Source organism: Protopterus annectens, chromosome 6.part0, assembly GCF_019279795.1.
Source record: "Protopterus annectens isolate FY-2018-M chromosome 6.part0, PAN1.0, whole genome shotgun sequence".
NCBI lineage: Eukaryota > Metazoa > Chordata > Ceratodontiformes > Protopteridae > Protopterus > Protopterus annectens.
The window spans coordinates 82,632,328-82,651,516 of NC_056737.1; the positions used below are offsets into that span (position 1 = coordinate 82,632,328).

At 39.7% G+C, this 19,189-nt stretch overlaps 1 protein-coding gene across 1 annotated transcript in view; it reads left to right on the forward strand.

Annotated features, from left to right (window-relative positions):
• TTLL5 (tubulin tyrosine ligase like 5) overlaps nucleotides 1-19,189 on the forward strand; it is a gene marked incomplete in the record, with an annotated part of 5,893,562 nt that overhangs the window by 2,326,063 nt on the left and 3,548,310 nt on the right. The window contains 1 exon segment of the mRNA XM_044073865.1: nucleotides 16,540-16,581. Within this exon segment, the coding sequence (XP_043929800.1) occupies nucleotides 16,540-16,581 (42 nt within the window).

A 19,189-nucleotide genomic window follows, 5' to 3' on the forward strand; every position in this document is an offset into this window, starting at 1 on the left:
GTAGAAGCTTGGTGTTATTTTATTTATTTATTTATTTTACATTTGTTTACCGGGCTGGTCTGACTGGATATATTTCCATTTTCAGCAGAGGCCCAGGGAGAAAAGCTCCAATTAGAAACAAAACACAGTTATGTTATACATAAAAAAAAAAAATAAGTAGCTGGTTAAACATAATCCAAGACTACATTACAGAATTCTACATACACACCCTGTAGAGAAAACAATTAAGTTGTAGTTCTAGAAATACATCATAAAGCATTTTTGACAGGTAAAATTCAAGGTTATAGCCATGGTGATCCACAGGTCTCTATCCTAGGCCTGTGCTTGTTTAGATTGTATCTTTCAGCTCCATCTTTTCATCTGAAGTGTTCTACAGTCGGTATGCAGATGACTGGAAAATTGGTAAACTGATTACATGTGTTACATATAGGACATGTCTGCAAAAGAACTTGAATAATTAAGACCATTTGGGTACAGAAGAATAATATACTATTAAATGCATCAAACACTAAGCATATGAAATTTGGGAGACTTAAACTGAAAGGTGAATATGTAATACAGCACACAATAATTGAAATTGTAGATTCATTTAAGGGTCTGGGTAGATGGGTATTTTTTTTTTTTAAAGAGAAACATCTTTATAAAATTATCAGGTACGACATAGGCAATCATACATTTATATAATTGAGAACACATTGACACAATTTTAGTTGCAAACATCGTACATCACAAACCAAACTGACAATTTTAGTTGTAAACATTATATATTATAATCTATACAGTCATTGTCAGTTAAGCATTACATAGCTCATTCAAATCCTGTCTTCTTTTAAACCCCAATTTTCCTCTGGATGTCGTGTTCCTACATTTCTCATTTTATCCTGTGTAATTTGCCCCTACCCTTGTCTGAAGATCCCAATTCCAGTTGTTTCATCTCTGTTACTATGCTCACTACTTCTAGTATGGTTGGTTTAGACTTTGCTTTCCATTTTCTAGTAACTGCCTTTTTGGCAGCCACCATAATTAAACTCAGCAAGGCCTTAATATGTGAAGGCAATGTTATATGGTTAATGATAGTTACAGAACTATGGTTTATATAAAAAGATATATAAAGTGTAGGAAATCAGAAATGATGAAATCATGGTTTGTTAGTTAAATTAGACCCAAAGTTGAATGTGGAATAACAATATGGAAAGCTTATAAGAAAATAAGTGTGAGTAAACTGGAAAGAGTACAGCAGAAATAGGCATGCATGGATGTGAAAATTTAAGTTATTATGAAAGATTGAAATATTTGAACTTGTACAGTGTCTCATAGATATTTAAAAGGAGACCTTATTCAGATATATAGGGCATTTAGGGACATCTACCTCTGGGAATGTTTGGGATTATCAAAAAGTAGTAGTGGATCATCAGACAACCTATGTAGAACATTCTATAGGAATGAGAGGTGTACTAATTGGTTCTCTGAGATAGTAGCTGATGCGTGGAATAAACTACCAAATTACATTAAACCAAGCACTAGTTTAGATATTTTTAAGAACAACCAGGACACTTATTATGGGAGTAACTATTTTGGAATTTTGGCAGGCTACAAGGGCATTATTTCTCATGCCTTAAATATTTGTATGTATATATGTATGTAGGAGGACTGGAGTATGACAGATGGGGATGTCTGAGCTGATATTGCCCTTTTTATTCTTGCTCAATGAAAGGGATACGGATCCAGTCCTTGGATCCAACTCTTGAGATCCTCCCTCTACCCATAATGCCCTAGTCCATTCTCAGTACCCCAGATCTTGTCTGCTGCCGTTGTGTTCAGACGTAGGGCCCTTCTCTCAAATGTTTTGTTGAGTTTCAGCAACTTTTTGTAAGTAAAAAATTAGCCTTCTTACCTAAAATTTCCATCCGTTACTTTTAAAACCATAAGAAAAAAAATTTCAAAAACATCGGATCCGCCTTTGTTGGCCCTAAAAGTATGCACCCTGGATCCAAAATCATCTGATCCTACAACTTTGGAGCTGATTATTATATCAGCAAGCCCTATAACACAGGTTTTGGATCCTAAGCCCTTGGATCTGAAACCTAGTACATCATATACTCTGAGCTTGCTCCCCAGAGTTCCTTTTGGATTCACTCTCCCCTAGGCTGCACTCCCTGTTTATGCAAACGCCCAAAAGGCACTCTAGGCACCAGTCTACCACATTCTGCAGGTCTTTCAGAAGTCTTTCCAAAGCAGAAGTGGACAGGATGATGCAAACGTTCTTCCTCAAAGCTCAGATCCAGATGGGAGGTCATTTTGGCTCTGTCCTATATTGGATCCATGAGTCTTCTACCCACTATTTACAGAATGGAATCTACTTCTGTGATGTATCCTTCTCTTCTGAAGCCACAGAATCCAACAGCTCTGAGAGTTCCAGAGTCGGATCTGAAGAGAATTATTTCCTTGTTTTCGACAGCATCCATGACCAGTTCCTCTCCTGTTCCTTTGGATTGGAACTTGTCCCAGAGCCGAAGCATTGAATCCAAGGTGCTGGGATCTACTGTGTTATTGGATCCATCCCTGCCCCTTGGAGCCTAGGCACTGAACAGCTTTTGTCCGGTTCCCTCCTCCAGGCATGGAACCAGTTGAAGTCGTGATGTACCCATACTGGAAGTCGCTGCTCCAGTGCAGGTGGTCATGACTTTTGTGGGCCTGTCTGCTTTTGAGGTTGTGGAAAGGGCTTTTTCTCTTTCTAGAGGTCTGGTCTGTCATTCCACAGATCTTCTTCCTGTTCTCTCTTTGGTTCTGAGTTCATCAGTCCTATTCTACAGGGACAACCAGATCCATCTAATTTCCAGTCAGTCCCCATAGAGGAACAACCCCCCCCCCCCACTGATGCCTCCCCTGAACATTCCCCCCAAGGATATCCATCAAAAGAGGATGTGCAAAAGGAGGCACATAGATTCCCCGTTTGAATATCTCACTGAAGATACTGACTTTGAGGAAGGGGAAGAGTCCCCCAGATCACCACCTAATGATGTCTCCTTTGCTTCTTTGGAGATATATTAGAGATCCTTAGATGAAAAGGTGGTTGGTCTTTTGATAATCCTTATCTAGAGGATTCAGTATTTTCTGGAGGCTTTTGATTCTGGTTCATCTACATCTTGGGCGCCCCCCCCCCCCCAGGCAGATGAGCTTATTGGTCTAGTCTCTTGCTGTGCATGGAAGGAGCCTGATTCCATTTAGCCTTTACTGTATTGACCTGACAAATTCTTATCTCCCCCCTAAAAATAAACTTCACTGGACCAAAGGAGTGCCAGTAGATGCTATGGTGGTGGTGGCAGCCACTAAAAAAGAGCTAGCAGAACAGAGCTCATCTCTCCACCCGACAAATAGAGAGTCTAGGGCATTGGACAGATTTTGAAAGTGAGTCTTTGCCTCAGCAACATTTGCTTAGAGGTCCTTTAAGTATTTGGCACACGTACAAGGCTGCAGAGAGATTTGACCAAAGAACTGTCAAATTCTTTTTCTGAGAGCATGTCTGCAGATAATTTCAAAAGATCATCTTCTCAGATGGCCACTCTCTTATCAATTTCCAGTGCATCCATGAGATTGAACTCTCATACAGTTGAATGCACCTCATGGTTGGCCAGTTCAGGCATTGCCTTAAGAACACATGCTTGGATGCGTCTTTGTGACTTTGCGGAGCCTTTCAAGCCATCATTTGTCAGCATTCCCTTAGATGGAACATCTTTGAATGGTCCGACTGTGAAACAAATGCTAATCCACAGTCAACAAAAAGTAAAGACCCTATCTGCCGTGGGAATCAAGTTTTCTACCCCTCAACGAACGTTCTCTAGAAATCAGAGAGGTGGTAAGAAAATGTGGTTTTGCAAGTCTCAGGGTCCTTTCCAAGATTTGCGTAGAGACAATGCCTTCAGAGGCAGAGGAGCCAGTTCTAATGATAGACTCTGCCCTAGAGGCAGAAGAGGCATTCAGGAGATGATTGTAATTGCACCCATACACCTGCGCTACTATAACAAAAGATACCTCGATGCTAAAAATAATATTCAGAGGTTACTTCATACCATTTTCCCACCCCTCAAACTACAAAAGAAAGAAGCTTCCCAATATTTCACCAACTCAGAGGAAGGCAGCAGCCCAAGAAATTCAAAAGCTGCTAGACAAAAGAGTCATCCAGGAAGTCCCACCACACCAAACAGGATTCTGAACTTACTCATCCTTCTTTCTAGTGTCTAAAAAGACAGGGGACCTGAGACCGGTTTTGGATCTAAGCAGACTGAACCAGTACGTGAAAAAGTCAAAGTTCTGAATAGTCATAGTCCTGTCCATTCTGCTATTTCTTCCCAAAGATGATTGGATGTGCTGTATAGAGCTTCAGGATGCATCCTCTCACATAAAGAATAAACAGGTGCTCCTGAAGATATTTATGTTTTTGGCTGGGAGTCAGTCATTACCAATTCAGAACCCTGCTCTTTGAACTCCCCACAACCCCCATGGTGTTCACCAAATGTATGGCAGTGGTGGCAGCTGGCTTGAGATGAAAAGGATCCTATCATTTCCATACCACCCCCTCTATGCATCTCCTTCAAAAATCCAAGGACTATTGGCTCCATATTTATCGCTTACTGGAATTACACCAAATCAAATCTGACACTAGTACAAAGCCTGGAGTTTTTTTATTTATTATTTATTTGTTTATTTTACATTTGATTACCAGGAAAGTCCGACTGGACAACATGTCCATTTTCAGCAGAAGCCCGGGGAGAAAAGCTCCACACAGAGAAATCAACTTAAGTATTTCAAAGAATACTTAACAGAAAAAGAGAGATTACAAATAGTGTTCTGAATGATGCAGTTAGGTAAAAGATACATGACTGGACATAGAGTATATGTTTACATAGCTTAATAGCAACAAATATGTACAAATAAGGATACAATTGATATAAAAATACTTAGCATAAAAGGAGATGTAAAATAACATTGAGATGTTCTTCATCTCACATTGCTGCCGTCCTTACATATGGGTAGTCCGCTGTCCTCGGTCGGCCCGAATACCAAAGTATTAGGCTGACGCCGGTCTTGGGCGCTCAGATCTGACATCAGAGCGTCAGGGTATTAAAGCGCATGACCGACGTCATATCCTCAGTCTTTTTTGCCGCGTGGTCCGATGCAGAAGCAGCGTTTGCAAGTGCCGTTCGGCATTCTGAAATTTTCGTTTCCTGAGTTTCAGACCGAAACCAAGTTGGGCTAAGTACCCCGTTGGGGAATATTTTTGTTTTTTCTTGCCTCAGTTAATTCCGGATGTCAGAAAAAGTGAATAATTGTATTTCTTGTGGGAAACAGATACCACATAGGGATTACCACTCTCTTTGTATTCCTTGTTTGGGACCTGAGCACGACGTAGTCGGGTGCCGCTTTTGTGCTAGGTTTAATAAGCGCACCATTAAACGTAGGTTAGATTGCGCTAGGCTTGTCTTCGGTAAGCGGTGTACTTATAATATGCCATCGGATCCTCCGACGCCTGCTACCGGGAAGAAGCGCAAAGAAAAATCTTTAAAGTCCAGGCAGGATGAGTCGTCCGTTCTGGACGCCGGTTCTTTAGAAACTACGGTGGAATCTGTGGATCCGACCGAGGTTTCAGTTGAGTCTCAGGGGGAGGCTTTAATTTTGCAAGATGTGGCCTCTCAGGAGTCAGGTCAGGCTGAGGGGGCCTCTCAAGTTGCTGTTCTCCCTTCCTTGCCTAAGGTGGTTAGGCCTTCTCCTTCTATCTCTAAGGCTCCTTCCAAAGGCAGGCCTGGTTTGCCTTCCACGGGTGTCAGTCCTAGTTCTGCAGGTTCTGTGCCTAAAAAACACATGCTTAAAATGGCAGAAGATTTAATTTCTTTAATCAGAGGTTCTATGCCCCCTCCTGATAAGAGACATAGGGTAGAGCCAGAGGTGGAAAGTTTGGAGCAGGCTTCAGATTACTCAGAGTCTTCGGCTGAAGACATTCAGGATTTTCCTCCTTATTCTAATTCAGACGCAGAGGATTCCACTCCTTCTGCTTCTCCTCCAGAAGATTTTTCTTTTTCAGAAACCCTGCATTCTATGAGGGAGCATTTTAAATGGGAAGGTCAGGATTTCTCAGATTCCCGTAAGAGGCTTAGGGAATTTTTGTTTTTACCACAACATAGGCCCTTGGCTATACCTCCTGTTTTGGATGCTGTTCAGGACGTTTTCTCCGAGGCTTCCCTTAATCCTGACTCTCTGCCTCCTGCGCCAGTTAAGCCAGACAGGTATTACAGGGTACCTGAGGCTCATAACTATCTGTATAAGAGTCCTAGGGCTGACCCAGAAACTATTAGCCAGGGACCTAAGGGGGTCAGGGCTTCTGTTGTAAAGAATCCAGTGCCTATGGATAAGGATGCTAGAGCTTTGGATAGATGGGGTAAGAAAGTGTATACCTCTTCCACTTTAGCAATGAGGGCTTTGAATTGCCAGTTTCATATGTTGAAGTATCAGAATTTTCTCCTTACTCAACTAAAATCTAAAGTGGATGCTTTGGCAGAGGGCATAGAGTGTAAAGAATTACAGGATTTGGTACATGCCTCTGAACAGGTGGGTAAGCATTCTTTGCAGTGTGGTTTCGATGCTTTACAGGCTTCTTCCAGGGTGTCTGCCACTGGTTCAGTTATTCGCAGGCACGCCTGGCTTAAGGATCAGAATTTGTCAGATCATGTTAAAACTAGAATTTTGGATGCTCCTTTACAGTCTGAAGTTTTATTTGGTTCTCCTGTGGAGTCTGTATTGAAGAAAATGGAAGACAAGGCTAAGTCTATGCAGACTGTTAAAGATTTTTTGCAGGTGCAGCCTCCTAAGTTTAGCAGGAATTGGCCTACTAAGGGATGGGCTTATCCTTCTTCTGATTCACAGTCTAGGGGTAGATCTAGACGTGGTAGGGGCAGAGCTCAGAGTACTTTCAGGCCTAGAACATGGAGTTCACCTGCACAATCTACAGGTGAGGGTAGGGGCCAGTCCTTTCGTAAACAGGCCCAATGACCTGCATTTTTGGCTGCCAGATTCTGCCTGTCTGGCAGCTCCTTTGGGAGGAAAGTTGGCACTCTTCAAGCAAAACTGGCTTTTAGTCTCCCAGGACAAATGGGTGTTGGACATTATAGACCGAGGCTACAAGTTTTATTTCCATACATTGCCTCCTTTCAAATGCATGCCAGACGTTCCTCCTCAGCAAAGGGTAGAGGCTCACAAGCAGATTGCTTTACTTCTTCAAATAGGGGCTATACAGCAGGTCCCTCTGTCAGAAGTGGGCCTAAGATTTTATTCTCGCCTGTTTCTAGTACCAAAGAAAGGAAACACTTGGAGGCCGATTTTGGATTTATCTATCCTCAACACATACCTAGACATTCCAAAATTCAAAATGTTGACGTTGCAACAACTTCTACCTCTGTTGGGCAAAGATCACTGGATGGTAACTCTAGATCTCAAAGAGGCTTATCTTCATGTTCCTATCAGGCCCAGTTGCAGGAGGTACCTGCGTTTTCGGGCTGGGAATTTACATTATCAGTTCTCTGCATTGCCCTTTGGCTTATCTACTGCGCCCAGGGTGTTCACAAAGGTTCTGGCTCCAGTGCTAGCCTTCTTACGGTTAAGAGGAATACAAATTTATCCTTATTTGGACGATTGCCTGATTCTTGCTCAAGACAAGGACGAACTTCTTCATCATCTACAGTATGTGTTGGCAGTGTTAAGGTGCCTAGGGTATTCTGTGAACGAAACAAAATCCAGTCTAGTACCCTAGGAAATGTGCTTTCTGGGTGTGAGACTGAATACAGCTTCCCAGATGGCTTTTTTGACCCCGGACAAGCAAAAGAACCTTACTCTTTACTTCCATCAATTGTCTCTATGGTCCAGGCTGACTGCAAGGACAGTCCTTCAAGCCTTGGGGTTCATGGCATCTTGTATTCTGGTGCTTCCCAGTGCCAAACTGCATATGAGGAAGCTACAATGGTATCTCAAAAATGTATGGACACAGCACTGCCAAGATCTGGACACTGTCATTCAAATAATACCTTGCATTCAAAAGGAATTTTTGTGGTGGGCTCAGGAATGTCACCTAAACAAGGGACTCTCTGTCACCCGACCAGAGGCGAGTCAGATTTTAACGACAGATGCCTCGGACAAGGCTTGGGGAGCACACCTCAATGGAAAATGGGTTCAAGACACGTGGCCTGCCAGACTTCAACATTTACACATCAACTTGAAGGAGATGTTAGCAGTCCAATTTGCATTGATGGCTTTCAAGGATTTACTTCACCCAGGGCAAGTGTTGATTCTAACAGACAACACAACTGTCATGTGGTACATCAACAAGCAAGGGGGAACCCATTCGTACCCTCTTTGCAGGCAAGCAATGATTTTGTGGGAGACTGCTCTCAGTTTGCACCTCAATCTTCAGGCAAGGTTTCTACCAGGAGCACAGAACTCCTTAGCAGATGTTTTGAGCAGACAGATAGTGGATCCCCACGAGTGGAAATTGGATCCTCATGTATTTCGAAGATTGACAGTGATATGGGGAACTCCAGACATAGATCTGTTCGCTTCTCCACTAAATTTCCAGTTGCCAAGTTTTGCACAAAAATGTTTCATCCCACAGCTTGGAAAGTGGATGCTCTATCATTCAGTTGGAGCAATCTTCACGTCTATGCCTTTCCGCCTCTGCCTCTCCTCCCCAAGGTACTCTTGAAGGTCAGACAAGACAAGCCCTCCATGATTCTAATAGCTCCAGATTGGCCTCGACAGCACTGGTACCCTCTGCTGAGGAGTTTAGTATGGGAGCCTCCATGGCCTTTGCCTTCGATTCCGCACCTTTTGTCACAGGAGGGCAATCATTTCCTCAATGTCAGGATTCAGTCCCTGCATCTAACAGCCTGGCATATTCTGTTCTAGAACCAGGAGGGTCGCAGCTTCCACAACAAGTTTTGAATGTTATTTTGGAGGCCAGAAGGCCTAGTACAAGGAAAGTTTATGCTGATAAATGTAGGAGATTTTTAATTTGGAGCAAAACAAAGGGCTTTGATGTTTCCAGGCCTGATTTAAGTGTTTCTCTTCAATATCTTACAGAATTATTAGGCAAGGATTTGTCTTTCTCCTCTATAAAAGTTCATGCTGCAGCCATTTCTGCTCACTATGACTGTGACCCTCCACTATTCTCTCATCCTTTGTTTAAGCAATTAGAACATAAGACCCCCACGTAGAGCTCCTACTCCTGCCTGGGATCTCAATTTTGTGTTGGAGAAACTTACTTTACCTCCTTTTGAACCTGCAGCTACTGCTGAGTTAAAGTTTTTGTCTTGGAAGACTGCTTTTTTGTTGGCCATTACGTCTGCTAGAAGGGTTTCTGAATTACAGGCTCTTATGGCAGTTGAACCCTTCCTAATTTTTCATAAGGATAGGGTATCTCTGCGTACTAATCCTACTTTTATGCCTAAAGTGGTTTCAAATGTGGCCTTGAACCAATCAATTCATTTGCCTACTTTTTATGCAGATCCCCAAAATAAAGGGGAGAAAATTTTGCACACTTTGGATATTCACAGGCAGTTGCATTATTATTTGAGCAGGACTAAAGGGTTCAGACAGTCTCAGCAGTTGTTTGTTTCTTTTGCTTTGGGTTTTCAGGGGAAACCTGTTTCAAAACAAACTATTTCTAAGTGGATTGGCTTTTGTATTACTTTTTGTTACTCTCATCATGGTAAGGAGATTCCGGCTGGAATCAGACCTCACTCCACTAGGGCTACTGCCACTTCTACAGCTTTTTTAAGGGGAGTAGCTACTAAAGATATTTTGGAAGCAGCTACTTGGAGTTCAGTGCATACTTTTTCTAAACATTACCACCTTCCTCTTTATTCCAAATCTAGGGCTGGATTTGCCACTGCAATCTTGCAGGGCATTCTGGCAGCTCCCAATGCTTTATGATTTTGCCAGCCTCCCTTTACCTCTGCTTTGGGATTCTACCCATATGTAAGGACTGCAGCAATGTGAGATGAAGAACATAGTACAGTTTTGTACCTACCATAAATGTAGATGTTCGAAGATCCACATTGCTGCAGTCCAATTTACCCTCCCTCCTTCCCCTCTGTAGTTTGGAATGGTTGTATGGTTTGGGTGGTAACTGTTATTTGTATGTGTCTTTTGGGAAGTATTCTATTTTTGGCTGTGGCCTTTCTTTTTAGGGCCTTCTGACATCTGGGGCAAGAAAAGACTGAGGCTATGACGTCGGTCATGCGCTTTAATACCCTGACGCTCTGATGTCAGATCTGAGCGCCCATGACCGACGTCAGCCTAATACTTTGGTATTCGGGCCGACCGAGGACAGCAGACTACCCATATGTAAGGACTGCAGCAATGTGGATCTTCGAACATCTACATTTATGGTAGGTACAAAACTGTACTTTATATATACAAATTTATTTTAAGTTAGGAGAATTCCCATTTGAGTGGATACATATAAGTTAATGGTATCAATAATACATAAATCGACATTGAAATCCAGGGATAGTAGTGTTAGCATGAAGAAAGGTTATCTAAGAGGAGTGCAAAATTAAGTGTGGGGTAGAGCAAGGGTCAGACCCATTTAGTGGTAAGGTGGGTTTTTAGTGTTGGTTTAAGTTTGGTTAAAGTAGTGCTAGATGTGATGTTACTAGACAGAGAATTCCAAATATTAGCAATATAATGAGAGTAGGTCGATTCTCCAGCACGATTGTGCGCTGTTGAGATCAATAAAAAGGGCTTATTGTTAGAACACAGCATTCGCCCAGAGGAATAGGGCTCTAGTAAGCCTTGTAGTGATGGAGTTTTTGCAGAATGATAAAAGATTTTGTAAGATATGTTAAGCTGGGACAAATGTAAGAGCTGGGGAAGTTCTAACCAATTTAATTTCTTTAGGGCAGAGCATGGTGACATTTGAATGTAGTGTTTGCTGCATACCTAGCTATTTTATTGTAACAGGATTGTACTTTTGCCAGATCAGTTTTCCTGAGGTTTATAAGTATAGGGGATGCATATAGAAGAGTTGAGGTCAAATGAGTTTGGGCAATAGCTATTCTTGTTTTATTTGTGATATATTGCCTGTTCCTATATAGTGTACCTATTTTTGTGGACTTTTGTAATTGATTGAGAGATATGGATGTCAAATCTTGCATATTGGTGTGTATTTCCACACCCAATAATTTGGTGTGTGGAGAGGGACTGGTAGCAGTTTTATTTGTGGAGACAATGTAAAAAGATCTTGTGGGCATAGTAGTTTTGTTGGGATGGAATAGCATGAGTTTTGTCTTATTGGGATTTAATATTAAGCGGGAGTTTGTTAGCCAGGACTCTGTTTTGAGAAAGGATGATTGAGTGAGTGCATGTAGTTCTTAAAGGGTGGCAGCACATATTACTATGGAATCATCAGCATATTGGATAATTGAGGTGGAAGTGGCTGCAGTATAGAGATTGTAAATATGGAGAAGAGTAGGGCCAAGAATAGACCCTTGGGGAACTCCTAGGGTGACTGGAAGTAAGGGAGAAAGACTTTGGTGCTAATGTACTGCTTGTTGTCTTCCAGTTAAGTAGCTGTGGAACCATGTAAGAGTAGAATGTGATAAGGCTACGTCAGAGAGGGCATGTAGGAGTTTGTTGTGATCCACCATTTCAAAAGCTTTTGATAAGTCTAAAAAGATGGAGAATACATGCTTACCATTATTCCTGTGGTTGTTAATTGTGTTTGTAAATGACATAAATGCAGTGGTGGTGCTGTGGTTTGGGCGGAAGCCGTGTTGTGTATTGGCCAACAACTTGTTTGCAGTTAGGTGATCCATGATTTGCTTATGAACAATTTTTTCCAGTATTTTAGATAGTGGGAATAGAATTGCAATAGGGCAGTAATTAGACAATTGAATAGAATTTCCACTGTTTTCGATTGGCGTGATGTATGAAATCTTCCAGATGGTGGGAATATATTGTTCGGATATGTCTGTTTATTAAAATGGAGACAGGATATGCAATTACTCCAGCAGATAGTTTTAGGAACTCAGGTGGTAAGTGGTCTGCAGCTAGAGAACTGGGTTTTAGTTTTTAAGAAGTTTTCTAATAGTATTTATTGGTGAAGGTTGAAGATAGAAGCTGGACTTGTTTTGTTGGGGTATAAATGTTTTTGAGGTGTCGATAGAGGATTGGCTATTAGAAAGCCAAAAGCTATAGGGTGAATAGTTTCTGTGAAGTAGGTGTTAAACTGTGTGGCTATACAGGCAGAGCTGTCTTTTGTATTGATGGGGGTTCACCAGCTTTTCCAGGATGGAGAATGTTAATTGCAGTCCAAATTTTTTTGGGTTATTGTGGTGTTTAGTTTGTATTTCAGAGTAATAGTTTATTTTATCTTGTTTTATTTGCTTTTTTGCTTTGTTTCTTAGTTCGCAGTAAGTTTGTCTTGTAACTTGGGATTTATTTTTTGCCAATGTAGCCATGTTTTATCTCTTGCTTTTAGCATTAACCTGGTTTCTTTGCTTAACCATTGGTCAAAGTTTGATTTAACTCTAATGGCCCTGGGAGGGGTATGCTCATCTAGGATAGATAGGAAGGTAAAACCACAGTAAATTGTAGCAAAAACCAAGAAAGAGATGTCCACTCCGCCAGCAGAGACAATAATTCAAATAGCAGTACAAAAAACTTCTTTATTCCAAGTGGCGAAACAAATGTGCAAAAATAGAAGACAAGCGCTTTCGCCCGGATCCTTCCAGGCTTTATCAAGTCAAAACAGTGAAAAATCCTAAGCAGATGCTTAAATACAGTTCTTAATTGATCACATGTCAATCTTTACAATCCCATTTGTTTCAAGAATTTTCATAAATATTAATTAAAAATCATTTAAAAACATTATAGACAAGTGTTGTTATTTAAAAGACATGTATTTGGAGTTAATATGGAATGTTGTGAATTTGTGATTGTCCGTGCATAGGCACGGTTTATAATTTAATCAAAGATTCTGTGTACATCCTAAAGTGCAAAGTGCATAATATCCATACAGATTTGTATGTGTGAACATGATAATAAATTAGTTAAAAATCTGAGTGATGGCAGTAACAGGTTTGGATGATTTTGTTAGTTAGTTTATAAACTTGCTATCGTTTCCAATTTTATTCATCATGATTGTGTGATGTTGTATAGTAAAATGAGTGATCTAAAAGATTTTTTAAATGCTAAAAATCATGAAAAATCGTAAATCAGTTAAAAACTTTAGAGCAACAACCCACTGGGTGGTGAAATCAAATGAAAAATGAAAATGAATTTAGAAAAAGGCTATATGAACACACCTATGAAATAGAAAAAAAGAAAGAAAGTAATGCCTTCTTCAAGCATTCCCTCGATTGTCCCAACTACAAACTAACATTCATGATCCTTGAACAGATGACTCCCAATGTCAGAGGGGGAGACTGGGAGTCTACGCTAGAATATAGAGAGCTGATTTGGCATTTTCGTACCCAGGTTTGAATGAACACTGCAACATAGCTTGTGTCCTGAAAATGAGGAGCTATAAAAGATAACTCCTTTACCTTTGCCTTACTCCATTTTCCACTTCATTTTATTTTACTTTAATAGTAACTTGTAGTATATACACTTTTTACTACTTTTAAGATTCATACTTAGCAAGGCTTCTAACTATAGTTGTCGGTAGAGATCTCACTAGATACTTTTTATAAACACTTTTATATGTAGATCTGTTATGCATTGCTTTTAGACTGCTTTTATTGTGCATACACTTCTTATACATTTGCATGCTTTTAATGCACATTTGCTTGGTATATGAATGTAACAAATTGCTGAAGCACTAATGTTTCATGGTTTCCAACTGTTTTAAAAGTATGAAACTACATACTTTTGAGAATGCTCCTAAACAGAGCTTTTACTCCCTGAATTTACTTTTGCAAGAAATGCTGCTAACACGCCTTCGTAAGTGAATTCCATTTAAAGTGTTACAGCTTGTACAGCAAACAGCCTCCACAACAAGGACTTTAACATTTTTTTGGGCTTCACGGTGCTTGTCCGGACTGCTTTTGTGTATTAGTAGGTATGTTGGGAGATGGTCACTAAGACTGACTGGGAGACAGCCTGAGTGAGGACAGTGGTCAGGTCTATTTGTAAGTATCCAGTCTAGAATTGAGTGCTTATTTGATGTTTTATCTATCATGGTAGGATTTTGCATGAGTTGGGTAAATCCATCAAGGTTTATATAATTAGAGGGGTTTTGGCTATTGTACCTTATCTAATCAATGTTATGATCTCCTAATATTATCGTTTCCTGGGGTAGTGTATTAGAAATGCAATGTAGGATATTTTCCAAGGTAGTTATATTGTCTCCTGGGGGAATATGTATGCCAATTATGTTAATTTTTTTTCAAATTTATGGTAATTTTGCAACATAGTGTTTAAGCTTGATTGAAGTTTAGAGTGGTTAGATTAATAGCTGTTAGAGAAATATGTGTTTTATAGAATATTGCTTTGCCTTCACCTTTTTTGCCATTCCATCCTGTTGAATAATGCTGTATCCGGGGGAAGAATTTCATTATTTGTGATATGAGGTTTCAACCAGGTTTCTGTAATCATTAATATATCATGTGTATATATAGAGATATGTTAGCATGCAGGTCCTGGATTTTATTGGTGATGCTTCTAATATTCAAATGTAAGAAAAGTATATCACCTTTATTTCTTTGGGAAATAATTGTTGGATGTTATTCGTGTTTTACTGTTGCAGTCATCACATTTGGGTTATCCCTGCCAGCCCAAATACCAGAGGCCTAGTATTTCTGCGTCAGTTGCTGTCACTTCAGGACTGACGTCAGGTCATCAGTAGTATAAAGTAAGGCAGCCGACGTTATTACATCAGTTTTTCTTGCCCTAACCTGTCAGGAGCCCCCAAGTGAGAGCCAGGTTCTGGTGGAATAACCCCACCAGTAGAAAGTAAATACCAATATGTCCCTTGTAAGGAAAGAGAATAAAAAAGAGGGGGATGGAGGGAGGAAAACCAAGACTGCAACAGTGAATACACTCGAACATCTACATTTATGGTAAGTGTACACAACTGTACTATGTTCTTTGTGTTTCACTGTTGCAGTCATCACATTTGGGTTGATTCCCAAAGCTGAGGAAAAGGGTGGAGGCAGTCAAGGAAACTAGGGGCTGGCTAGGATGCCCTGCAAAGTACAGTTGTGTACACTTACCATAGATGTAGATGTTTGAGTGCATTCACTATTGCAGTCATTACATTTGGGTTATCTGGTTGTAGGTAGCCCTCAGTCGGCCTGATTAACAAAGTCTTGAGTTCTGCATTGGTTGCTGTACCTTCTTCCATGATGTCGGCGACGCCATTACATCAGTTTTTCTTGCCCCAGATGTCAGGTGCTCCCCTAATGGGAAGCAATTAAATATAAAAGCACTAAGATATACCTCCAACAAAAAAGCAAGTACACCAAAAAGGCTTTTAAGCATAGTAAAGGAAAATAGAGGTACAGCTAAAATAAGATAGGGGGCTGGAGGGAGGGTAACCAGGACTGCAACAGTGAATACACTCGAACATCTACATTTATGGTAAGTGTACACAACTGTACTATGTTCCTCGTGTTTCACTGTTGCAGTCATTACATTCGGGTAGATTCCCAAAGCTATGGTTGGGAGGAGGAGTTTAGATAGCATTAGGGCCAACTATAAGACCCTGCAAGACTGCAGTGGCAAAGCCAGCTCTGGATTTAGAGAAAATTGGCAAATGATAATGCTTGGTGGAAGTATGTACAGAACTTCAGGTAGCAGCTTCTAGGATGTCCCTCGTAGGGACGCCTCTAAGAAAGGCTGTAGATGTAGATGCAGCCCTGGTGGAGTGAGGTCTGATCCCCTGGGGGATAAGTTTTCCACAGTGCTTATAGCAGAAATGAATGCAATGGCTTATCCATTTAGAAATGGTTTGCTTTGAAATAGCCTTCCCCCTCTGCCCCTGCAGCAAATGCCACCAGCAGTTGTTCAGATTTCCTTTGAGGTTTAGTCCTGTCCAAGTAGAATCTACATTGTCTGTGCACATCTAAGGAATGCAGTATCCGTTCCCCTTTATTCTGTGGATTGGGAAAGAAGGTTGGCAAATGAATGGACTGATTAAGAGCCACACTGGATACCACCTTGGGCATGAAGGATGGATTGGTTCTGAGGGACACCCTGTCCACGTGAAAGATGATGAAAGACTCCACTGCCATAAGGGCCTGTAATTCAGATACCCTTCTAGCTGAAGTGCTTAAACCATGAAAGAACTGAGATGAGCTGCAACTTTTCCCCCATTGCTTCACATATTGAGGCATAATTTATGTTTAAACTTAAGAGATGAGAAAGCCTTGCTGAGTTTGTGGTATTACAAATGTATTACTTGCCTTTGTCATTGCTGTATAGCTTATTTAGTAATTTTTCTTTTTTGCAGTGCTGTATAGATTATTAACATGTCTTTTTGTATTGTTATAGCGCCCCTTCTCTGCACAGTCTCAACCTGTTATCTCCAAAATGGTAAATATTACAAATGTTGCTTCTTCTTATTAAACAGAAAATGTATGCTTGTGTGCAAAATTTACATGTATTCTGTATAAAAACACACACATAAAATACATGAGATCACACAGACAGTAAAACACAAAAAAGTAAAAAACAATCACAAAATGGTTAAAAATTACAAAAAAACAATTTTTTTGCAAGGGGGAAGCCCTGCTGCACTCCCCATACCCCCTGCTACTTACATATACTGACTCCATGATCACACAATAGTAGATGATGGGTTAAACTTCCTTTTCCTGCTATTCCACAGTCTCACAGAAAAACACAGCAAAGAGGCTAACAGCATTTTGTCAAAAAAGTTTGACGTAAAAATGTGATTAATTGCATTTCAATCCTATGCAGAAATGCCAAACTGTCCTGCATGTACACACACACACACATGTATATGTGTGTGTATTTATATATATATATATATATATATATATATATATATATATATATATATATATATATATATATATATATGGTATACCTGTATGTGTGTATATATATATATATATATATATATATATATATATATAAAATTCAGAAATATTTTTGAACTGTTTATCTTTAATGGGTTCTGTCTCTCAAACATAGACAGGTCACTCACACTGTGGATTTTTATTGTCAGTTTACATTAATAACATTATTCTACACATTGTAATACAACTGTTTCACAAATAAAGATGATACTTTTGCAGAGTTTTAAAATATATAAATGAAGGAATTATTTCCTTTGGTAGTAAATAGTTGAAACGATACACTTAACCTGGAAGTATAGTAAGTTACAAGACTGATTGCAAGTGTTCCTGTGTGTCTGTCATAAAGCTTTGCTAGGCATTATAGTGTTATAGGATTGCTTCATTGTGTGACAGCCTTTTGGAGTGCTTTTTGAAGGCCTGACACGTATTATAGAAGATTCAGCACCACTCAAACTGTTATTAGCCTTTGGTAATATTTTGTGCTATTTTAATTAGGAAATGATCATTCAGTGTCTGTGCAAAATTTAGGGGTTCCTACCACAAGCTCAAGACCTAATACTGAGGATCTCAAAAAAATGAAAAATAAACTGGGATCAAAACAAAAAAGTCGATTTTAAAACTTGCTGTTAAATCACGAAAATGTTTTTGATTTGTAGGCACTGCCCCTTGCACCTCCTGACATGGGAAACTGCCTCCACATACCTGCTTCATGTATATACTAAGTCTTGAGATGAGTATACTATTGAGAAATGGGGAATGCTTTGAAATTCTGCAATTTCAGATTTGGTTTATATTTCTCTGGTTTGCACTTGCAGTTTTGTTGTTTTGAGGATCATAGTCATGACTCATGTTCCTTGAAACTTCAATAGGCGTTTGAATTCAGTACTTCATTATCTCATTGTATCCTTTGGTCTAGAAATATCAATTCATAACTCTGTGTTTGCTTCATGGGCAGTTTCAAAGCCTAGTGTCATATTTTCTGACAGCCACATGTGAAAGCAGCATATTGCTTAACCATGTGGTGTCACTCTGAATAGTGTTACATGCTGAGGTCTTCTGAGCATTTATCCATCTACAGTTTCATTTGTAGTTCATTTCTTAGTGTGCCTATGTGATATGTGAAAACCTATAAAAGAAGTGACATTGCGTCACGTGAACAGTATGTTGATGAGTATGTTCTGCTCAGTGATAATTCTGTATACACAGACGCAAGTAAATCTGATTGGCATAGTATAAATGACTGCATTTTCAGCTACTTGCTTTATTGTCAAATGGCAAAAGTGTACTTGTATGCATTTTTTTAATCAGACAGCCTCATATTTATTTCTTCAGTTATTTTTATTTATTTTGCTTTTGTTTACCAGGTTTGTCTGACTGGATTTAATCAAAAACACCTTTTCATTGGAGGCCTGTGGAGAACAGCTGCAACATGTTGCAAACAACTTTAAACAGGCATTCAGTAATTTGCATGAACATACATTAAATACTATCTATTAACAGTTAGACATACATTTGCTAATTAAATTACATTCATATGAAGCATAGATAACTGTTACAGTATAAAAAGTAATTATGCATTAGTAGATGTTGAGCATTTGAGTAGGTGTACTGGGGGTTGTATAAATAATAGATCATGTAATAGCTACTTAGAAATTCAAACAAATGGAGGTGAGGTTAGGAACTAGATAGGGAAGGAAATGTTAATATTGTAGTTAAGAACTAGGGTATAGAGCAGGTTCAGAGATAATTACATATATGGGTATCATAAGGTTTATTTTAGAAGTATGGAGATGGGGGCTAGCAGTGTCACAAAACCATGTATATGGCAAAGAGATGCTAGTAAAACTATTCAGGTATTGGTGAAAATTGGTTGAGGGCATAGCATTCTGAACAAAGAAAAATGGTTTGATGATATGGAAAGCTGAACGTAAGAGTGGAGTTTATCCTGGAGGTATACAGGAACAGATCTATTGATTTTGATAGGTGGAGTTTTAGTTGCATTTGAAATGCGTTTACATTTTGAATGGATTTCAGTAGTAGTGGGATGTGGTTCCATAGTTTAGCTAAACTATATGAATATAGCAAGTCACTAGCAGTAT